The 10,196-nt window shown below is 35.8% G+C and overlaps 1 protein-coding gene across 1 annotated transcript; it reads left to right on the forward strand.

Moving 5' to 3' along the window:
• The first annotated feature begins 2,219 nt into the window (after positions 1-2,219).
• Positions 2,220-4,806, forward strand: LOC145124522 (scarecrow-like protein 6). Its single transcript, XM_079059907.1, has one exon. The coding sequence runs from the start codon at positions 2,506-2,508 to the stop codon at positions 4,519-4,521; it is 2,016 nt and encodes a 671-aa protein (XP_078916033.1). The 5' UTR covers positions 2,220-2,505; the 3' UTR covers positions 4,522-4,806.
• Positions 4,807-10,196: the final 5,390 nt, after the last annotated feature.

The raw sequence follows: 10,196 nt of genomic DNA on the forward strand, positions 1-10,196 counted from the left end.
GGCCCATTATATGTTTGATATGTATGGTATGTGGTATTTTGGGGAACGCACTAAGCTTTGTGCTTACGATTTTCAGTTTATGTTTTAGGTACTTCTGGTTCGAAGGGGAAGAGATCGGGATGAGTGTATTGCAGACACCACATTGTTCCGTATTTTATATGACTTGGATATATTTGGATGTTTATTGACATACTTTGATTTCACTATGGTTTTATGATATTGTTTTGGATAATGGTTTTATTAATATAAAAATCGAAATTTTTGGTTGTAATCTTTGGGACGTTACAACTATCTTGGTCATCACTACCAAAATTAACTGATATGATACTTGCTTTATCAACCTTTAGTGTTTCACGTAAATTCTCTTGTTACACCTTCACCCTCATTTACACACATCTCATCTACAATAAACAAATTTGCATCATCATTGCTTCCATGTATTTCAGGTTGGCAATGAGTTTCAACATTATTACCATTAACCATTTAGTGTAAATGTGTCTCATACTCAACTTCCAACTCCTCACTAGAGTATGTTTCATCATGCATATGAGCTTGAACATTTTTTACATTTGGTTCATCTTGTATGTCATGTACATGCTTGATGACCTGGTCAATGATTTCACTTTGTATGGCTTGAGTAAATGCCACAAGAGGCAAGTTTTCATTCACTTAGGATTCCATAGTAATTGTTATATTCAACATATTTATTTCTTCTTACAAGAACTACCACTCCTAATAGGTTTTCTCTTTGAAACCGTTTCAAGTGAACCCTCCTCAACAAGCTCCTCAATAATGACCTTTTTAGGGGACATGAAGAAAGTGTGCATATTGTTCATATCATGTTCAATATAAATACTCATTTGTTTATGCTTAACAATGTAGTTTGACATTACCATGACATCTTGATCGTTACCTAAAGCTTGCAAGCTGAAATCTAAATTTGAATCAGGTTCATATAGTAGTAGTTCACAACTCTCAATTTAGAAAACTATACCCTAGTTCTTCGACCATAAAATCCAACTCATGGACTGAAAACTCTTCAATATCGATGTAGTCAACATAACCTATTCTACCCTTCACGTACCTATGTCCAGGTGAGTGAGTGAACTCACCCCCATGGTGGATCTTCGTGAACATATCTGCACATCCACCTATAGTTTGTCAAGTAAAAAAGGATTAAAACAACATCTTCATGCTTAAAGCTGTAAAATTAAAAGGGAAAAGTAAAAACAACAACTTATAATAAACTTCCTTCAAGTTGAAATCAGAGGATGATCCATCACGTAGACTCCACAATGTTGGAAACTTTCAAATTTCAACACTAGCAAAATTTGGGTTTGCAAGTTTGGAACCTTTGCAGTGAAGATGGAGGAAAATGAAAGGGTTTTGAGCTTTTGGTTCTTTCTTGGGAAGGTGAAGAAGAACGAAGGGAACAAGTTTCCTGGTAAACACAAACATGAAGGACGATGTTTGATATGATATGCTATATCTAGGCTAATTAAATGGAGGTAATTGAACGAGCTACGTAAAAGGACAAACATACCCTCACATGCTATGCACGTTATATATATATATATATATATATATATATATATATATATATATATATATATATATATATATATATTGGAAAGGGAAAACGACTTAGCGGAAGCCTCACCACAATATTTCAATGGTGACCTCGAGTTCGAGCTCCTTTACATGACAAACTCAGCCCCCAAGGGATTTCCAGGGAAAACTTCCCACACACGGGTCATAATTGCAAAAGACAAATTTAACAGGTTCAAAGATTTGAACTCCTGACCTCAAACCCACATGCGTATCAAACCCGGTGCATCAATCCACCTATGCATGTGATGGGCATTAAACGACAAGTGACTGACGTCGTTTGACGGAGGGACCAAGTTTGTAATATCCAAATAACACAAGGACCAAGTTTGTCCATTTTATTGAAGTTGGACATTACATGCCTATTATAGCATACCACATGGACCATTTTGTAATTTTCTCTATAATTTTAGAAGCGAAAAAGACCAAGCAAGCAATATATTAAACCACAAGGATCAAGCCTGTAGGAATTTTAAATTTATTCTCCAATCTGATGTTTTGACAAACTAGAGGGGCCAATAGCATAATTTTGTCTACTTAATTACCTTTTTAAGGGTTTTTATTAAAAAACTAAAGAAAATACTTAGAGATGAGAGAGAAGATGAAGGGCACTTGACTACTTTTTTATGTTGCACGCATCCGTCCATCCATTTTTCCATTCATCCCAGAAAACACAAACCAAAAATAAAAACACATCATCTATCATCCATCATCCTCCCACAACAACACCTCTCAATTCACTTTCTGTTTTCTTCTTCTTCTTCAATATGGGTTTCCATTTTTACATGCATTTTCATAGCTTTTAAGCTCCAAAACCTGTTTTTTCTTTTTTTTTTTTGTTTTTTTTTTGTTTTCGGTTTCATTTTCTTCTAAGTTTTCTGAAATCTGGAAAAGGGGATGCCCTTACCCTTTGAATTCGAGGGGAAGGGGGTGGTGTGGTTGGAGAACCAGCAAGAAGACGCACAGTTTCTTGTACCTTATGCAAATCCACTTGTACATTTTCAGAATTTGGTAAACAAGAAGAGGAAGTACTACTTCAACGAGCCAAGGTCTGTCCTGGATAACATCACCACCAGTCCAAGTCCTCCTGCTTCGACATCAACCCTGTCTTCTTCTCACGGCGGTGCTGAAACAGCCGGGGTGGCGGCGCTTTCTTCCAAATGGCCACCGCCGGAAAATCAAGAAACCAGCACCTCCAATGTGGGAGGAGTTCTTGACCTCCACCACTTTCAACAACTGCCTCTTGAAGAGAAATGTGGCGGAATGGAGGACTGGGAGAACGGAGACTCCAGCCAAGACCAGGCCATGCTCCGGTGGATCATGGGTGATGTGGAAGACCCATCTATGGGTTTAAACAAAATGCTTCATGGAAACCCCGGTGGTGACTTCGAGTTTAACGGTGGGTTTGGTGTTGTAGATCAAGGTTGTATAGGTCTCGATTCCGGCAACCCAGTTGTCAGCCAAATCGGAAACTTATCCTCAAACCCTCAACTTCCACCATCTCCGACGCCGGCCATGTTCAACAACAACCACCATCATCATCAAAATCAAATCTTTTCACCGTTAAACGAAACCCAGATGCTCCCATTTGATGTAAAACCAAATCTTTTCAACCCACAATTGCCATTTGAACACCTGATGCCACCGCAACCCAAAAGGCACAACCCAGGAAGCATAGAGTACAACCCTTCAATGCACACGAACCCGTTTCTTGATTCGGGTCCAACTCCGAACCCACTTCAATTGCTTCAAAAATCTTCATCAATGAAGAAAATGGTAGCCATTAATCATCATCATCAGCAGCATCAGCAAGGGATCATTGACCAGCTTTTCAAAGCAGCAGATTTGATCCAATCCGGGAACAATCCGATACTCGCGCAAGGGATATTGGCGCGGCTCAATCATCAGCTTTCACCAGTCGGTAAGCCTTTCGAAAGGGCAGCTTTTTATTTCAAAGAAGCTCTTCAATTACTCACACACTCGATACTCAACAATATTAATCCCCAAACTACCCCTACCGCTTCACCTTTTAGTTTAATCTTCAAGATCGGTGCTTACAAATCATTCTCAGAGATCTCCCCTTTCATTCAGTTCGCTAATTTCACTTGTAATCAAGCATTACTTGAATCACTTAATGGGTTTGATCAGATTCACATCATCGATTTCGATATTGGTTATGGAGGTCAATGGGCTTCACTTATGCAAGAGCTTGCTTTACGTAACAATGGCGTTTCCTCGTTAAAAATCACAGCTTTTGCTTCACCTTCAAGCCACGACCAGCTGGAATTAGGGTTAACCCGAGAGAATTTGATCCATTTCGCTAGTGAAATCAACGTTGGATTTGACTTTGAGATTGTTAACATCGACGTTCTTGCTTCTTCTTCATGGTCGTTACCCTTTCATGTATCTGACAACGAAGCCATTGCTGTGAACCTACCAATTCATGTCTTCTCAAATCACCAAACCCAAATCCCTTCAGTTCTCCGATTCGTGAAAAATCTATCTCCCAAAATCGTTGTATCTGTTGACCGAGGGTGCGATAGAACCGATTTACCATTTTCTAATCACTTGATTCACGCCCTTCAATCGTATTCAAACCTGCTTGAATCCCTCGACGCTGGGAACATGACCCACGACTTGTTGCAGAAAATCGAGCGGTTCTTGATTCAACCAGCTATTGAAAAGATCGTTTTGGGTCGGTTTCTTTTCCCTGAAAAGACTCAGCATTGGCGAAATCTGTTCTTATCTGCTGGTTTTTCGCCATTGATGTTCAGTAATTTTACAGAAAGTCAAGCAGAGTGTTTGGTGAAGAGGACTCCTGTTCGTGAATTCCATGTGGAGAAGAGACAATCGTTGCTTGTGCTTTGCTGGCAACGTCGAGAGCTCGTGTCGGCTTCTGCTTGGAGGTGCTGAAAGGTGTCGGTTGAAAGATGATGATCATCGGAAGTTGTTAACCTTTTGGGTGAATTTTAATTATGTTAATGTTGCTAATTGTTCGGAAATCGAAGAAAGAACAAGATACGGTAGTTATTGATGTTCTTAGTATGTTGGATATGTTTATGAATGTATCGAAGATGTTTTTTGGGCTGTTTATCGCAGCTAAAAACATTAATCTCGATTCTAATTATGTTTAGGTCATGTCTTTTGGTGTAATCTTGACAGCAAAAACGGAAATTAATTCAAATTGTGAAAAACAAACTTTTGTGTTATTTCGTGACCATTACGGTTTATACCAAAGGGCAAGCAGTTCAGATTTGTACTGCCCACTTGCCCAGGTCCCGAGATGGTCTGGTTTAGTAATGATATAAACCAAGACCATGAATTGGTCTGGTTTAATACAATCATTAAACCAAGACCAACTTGACATGATAGAAAGGTATCGAACTCGAATTGGTATGGTTTAGTGATGATATAAACTAAGACCATGTTTTGGACTCGAGCTGATCTTGGTTTAATATAATCGTTAAACCAAAACGAGCTCGACATGATAGAAATTTACCGAACTTGAATTGGTATGGTTTAGTGATTGGTATAACCCAAGATTATGTTTTGGTCTCAAGTTGATCTTGGTTTAATATAACCATTAAACCAAAAATCAGTTCGACATGATATAAATGTATCCAACTCAAACTAATATGGTTTATTGGTTTATTAATGATATAAATCAAGACCATGTTTTGGTCTCGAGCTCATCTGGTTTAATATAATCATTAAATCCATTCAGACTAGCTCAAGACTCATCTGGTTTAATATAATCATTAAATCAAGACCAACTTAAGACTAGAAATCAATTATTTGAATAGAATGAATAAACCCTAAGAAGAAACTTCATCCAAAACACCATCCTTTTTTGGCGTTTTGAGAGATTCAATGGTCTTGGTCGGATGTTGGCCCCAAAACCCTTGTTTTTATTGTAAAGATGCAACATTTTTTCAGTTTGATTGTTTTGGGGTATTTTTGGAATTTACATACTATTTGTTAATATATAAACAAAATATTACTCTCTCCGTCCCAAAATTATAGTTCATCTTTCTTTTTTGGTTTTTCCCAAAATAATAGTCCACTTCTAAAAATAAATAACATTTTTACTTAAATACCCCCTCATTATTACTTAACCAACTAAGCATTTAATGGAACATTAAATTCAAAGTAAGGACAAAATTGTCATTTTATTAAATAAAGTTAGTGATAATTAATGTTTTTCTTAATATGTGTGTGTTTTGTCTGTAGACAATAATATTGGGATAGAGGGAGTAGTAAGTTAGAGTGTGATACATAAATGTTTGTAATATTTTGAAAGTTCACATTTTTGTTGGATGTTGGGAGGGTATGATATGCATTGAATTTGGTGCTTTTTTAATCTCTTATTAAATTATTAATTAAGTACCTAGTTTAATGAGACTTCTAATCATATCACATGCAACTTTTGTTATTGGACCTCGCAAATACTTGTTTATTCTATCTCTTTTCTCAAAATAATTTCACTTCTGATTTTTATAGGATATTTAATGTCTTGATGTCTTACGTATTTTATTTTTATGTACAATTGTAATGTAATCCAATATATTAAATTTGGAACAAAATTCAGTTCATATTTAAAAAGTCAAATATAAATTATTTAACTTTTAATATAATCATGAAAAGCACAAAATCAAATGATTTAGATCATGTCGTCTCTTCATATTAATTAAACCGCACTTTGTTTTATGTGAGTTTAAGGCATCTTCAATCCAAAATCAAATCTCATTTTTTACATACAATGATGTTAAAATTTTCTTTAATCCTATTTTATTTTTTTTCGTCGGTTTAATGTACATGAATAATATAAAATAAATTGGTGTTATATTATTCCTAATATCTAACACGTTAGAAATTTATCTCTCACTTTTAGTTCCTCAAATTTTATATTTATTTATCCATAATTTATTAAATATAAATAGATATATTTTAAATATAATAACTATTAATCAGTTTACTTCTACTTTATTAAATAGTAGGTGATAGTCCGTAGAAACCACGGTTACAAAAATAATTAAATTTGTATTGTAAACTCATAATTATTAATCAATTATTTTCAATAAATTATTAATTAAACATGATTTTGTAGGATTTTCAATATAGCAATACAATTAATTATCGGCAATTATAACCGAAACTTATTCAAGACCAATTTAAATTTCTTCTAAAAATCAGGAATTAAATAAATAATTGTCAAACTTATTATCTACATCAATACTTTTTAAAAATAAAAAATGATGAGAAAATGGTTATTTTTATAAAACATTTGAAAAGAAAATATAAATTATGAGAAAATAAAAAATGAAACTAATAACTATTCTTTTATTAATATAGGAAGATGATCAGATATATTATAAATATAATACTTTAGTTGGTTATGATTTTGAAACTATATATTTTTATAAAGTTTTTATAACAAACAATATATAAATAAATATATAAATTGCTAATAAATTGAATATCGTTTTTGACAGTCTATATAAGACTTAAATATTACCAAACACTGTTCGGTGTAAAAGATAATGTAAAGTTGGAAATGGTCTAAGTATTAATGATATTTTCATGATTTTGTATAAATTTTTTTCTAAATTTTAGAAGACGTCACTCTATCAAATAAACAAAGTTGAATCTATTTCGACACAAACTCGGAGCCCTTAATATGAACAATATATTTTCTTATTTTTTTTTTGTCATTCTAAATATAAATTAAAAGTGTTCGTTAATGAGAAAAGTTGTGCTTGTTGTTTTAAGGTTGTTGATTGAAATAAAAAGGACATGAAAGTCTTTAAATTATTAATAGATTAAATTAAAAAATTCTGATTAAGACAGACTGACAAGCTTTATGTCATCTTTAGTTTACTTACCACCTAATTCAATCCCTCCTTTAATTACTTGATTAATTAATGCTTTCTTTTAACAAAAATCCACAAACTGTCCCGATGCTTTAAAAAATATATCACAATGGTCCTTATGACAAATTTCTTTGAATAGATTTTCTTTAGGTTTTAAAATATTCGCATGAATTGTCCTTATGACTTGACACCGCAAAATATATGGGTTAATTTATGTCAAAAGACATATATACCCTTATTGATTTTTTTAAGCAGCTTATAACTAGTAAAACGAAAATGGGTCCTACCTTCTCCACCCACCCCACATCTTCCTCCACCATTTTAACCCCCTTTATCTCGTATACAGACCACCGTCGGAAACCTGGCCGCCCGATCACCGCCTAGAGACCACCGTCGCTCACAACACACTTTCTCATCGACGATCAAATCCCATCTCCGGTGCTTCTTCTAATGTGACAATACTAAACTGTCGTCACTACCATGAACCCTAGCTTCTGCCCTTCGTCTCTTAAAGTTAAACCCACCACCACTAATTTAGGGGTTCTCCTTGCGTTTTTAGATGAACCCGATTTAGGGGTTTTGTTACCTAACCTAAAATAGAGAGAAGTGAGAAGGGAGATGTGGTGGTGGTGACAGTTGGAGGTCGTGGGAGAAAGCACCTTATGGAAAACATAATTCTTAGTCGAGTACTACATTGACAATAAACCCATGATCTATCTTCGTATCCACACCTTTTTCATCTACAACTAACACGCTAAACCTACAACTAATGATGAACCTATAACCATTGTAATCTCTACCCAAATAACGATGAATTGGACTTCTCCATCACACCCCACCTTCTCCCTGATTTTTATTTCTTTCACTCCCACTAGTTTTCTCCTCCAATCCCCTGCTTTGTCGTTATGCTAATCGTAAAGCTTGATGTAACACCCAGATTCCGAATGAGTTTTTCCATTCATTGATTTATGGTTTTAAAGTCCAGGAAAGTGTTGAAGCGAGGCATGAAGTAGATTGCACGAAGGAATAAATCGTAAAATTTCCAAGAATTAGCCTGGAGGCACCAGGTTGCATTCGTTTATTCATAAGTGCGACTAATTTATTGTATTTAGACGTCGGGGCGCCCTAAGGAGGCGCGTGGACCCAGCCTCATGGGCTGATGTCTTTTTCTTTGGATTTGGGTCTATTTAAGAACATTTAACCTAGGGTTCCATCATTTGTATCCTTCATCACCTCCTTGAGCACATAATCAAACCCTAGCCTTTCTTGAAGCATTGGAGCTCATCCTTTCTCCTAAACTCACTCTTGGTGTTATTTTAATGCTTTTAAGTGAAGAAAATAATAAAAATTGATCTTGGAATCATTTCTTATGGAGTTTTCAGCCTTCACATCATCTTTGGACCTTTGTAAGTTTTAAAGATCCAAGCTTTGTGTGCTTCCATTCATAGATCTAGAAGTTGGTGGTGTATTTGGTCCATTTTGGTAAGTTTTGAGCTTCTTGAGGCTTGTCCCATGGATATTAAAAAAACCCTAGAGCCTTGGAGTATTGTTTTGGTTTAGATCTGGTCACTTGATGAGGAAAAGAGTGCATGCAAGAGCCCTCCTTGACCTTAACATGAAATAAGTGCATTTTGGGCAATTTTGGGACTTAGGGTTTTAGATCTTGTTTGTTTGGACCATTCTAATGGATAAAGTTGGAAAATCTATCCATTAAGACATCAAGGGGAATCATATCTAAAGGTTAGAACTCCTGACTAAATGGATTAGGCTGGTTTTAAAGTTGTTTGGCTGAACGATTTGTGCGTTCTTGGTTGAAGAACCTGACTAATTTGTATTTTAGTGGGCGCAATGTGCCCAGAAAGGGGCGTTGGGGCGCCTTTGACCTGAATGTTGACTTTTTGACTTTTGAACGAGTTTGACTTTGTGTCAAACTTTAGGTTTTTGGATTGTGCACTGAGGTTTGATCTTTATTTGTGCTTAGACAGTTTTGCGAGTCTGATTTGCACGAGAATTCAAGTGTGCAATTGTGATTCTTCAGTCTCCTCTTTAGGTGAGTTTTCTTACTATATTATGGGTGGCATTGTATATCCTTTGTATGATATGATATAGGTACTGTTAGGGTACAAGTATGCTAGTTTACTAAGATAGTCTTCGTTGTGTATGTGACTGATTGATTGTATGATATTGCCTGTGTTTATACAGATCTAACAGATAACTACAACATAGCAACATCCTATATACCAGGATACAGATCTAACAGATCACTACAACATAACAATATCCTATATACCAGGATACAAATCTAAGAGATCAATACAACATAACAACATACGGTAAATCAGGATATCAATCCAATGGGCTGGCCTTGGTGCCTTCGACCCGTAAGTACTGTGAGGAAAACTCACCTTACAGTCTGACGAGTAGCTGATCAATACTCTACTCCTAAATACCAGCTCAACCCAAATCCTAAATTTCAAAACATTTCCATTCTAAGTTAATAACATTTCCCCAAAAATACCTTGGTCAAAACTGGTCAAAATCAACAAGTCAACCGAGTCAACCCAATCGAGTCAACTTAGGGCTCGTACGCGGGGCGTACTCCGGAGGTACGCGAGGCGTACTCCGGAGGTACGCGAGGCGTAGTCGAGCTTTGACCGTAGTTGGGGTGGTTGACCACGTACGCGCTGCGTACTCCAGGTTACGCAGGGCGTAAGCTAA

This window comes from Lactuca virosa, chromosome 7 (genome assembly GCF_052849685.1).
Source record: "Lactuca virosa cultivar CGN04683 chromosome 7, Lactuca_virosa_CGN04683_v6, whole genome shotgun sequence".
In the NCBI taxonomy this organism is placed as follows: domain Eukaryota; kingdom Viridiplantae; phylum Streptophyta; class Magnoliopsida; order Asterales; family Asteraceae; genus Lactuca; species Lactuca virosa.

Bases quoted from the DNA above. Each gene is read 5' to 3' on its own strand.
- LOC145124522 (XM_079059907.1), top strand. From the start codon at position 2,506: ATGCCCTTACCCTTTGAATTCGAGGGGAAGGGGGTGGTGTGGTTGGAG.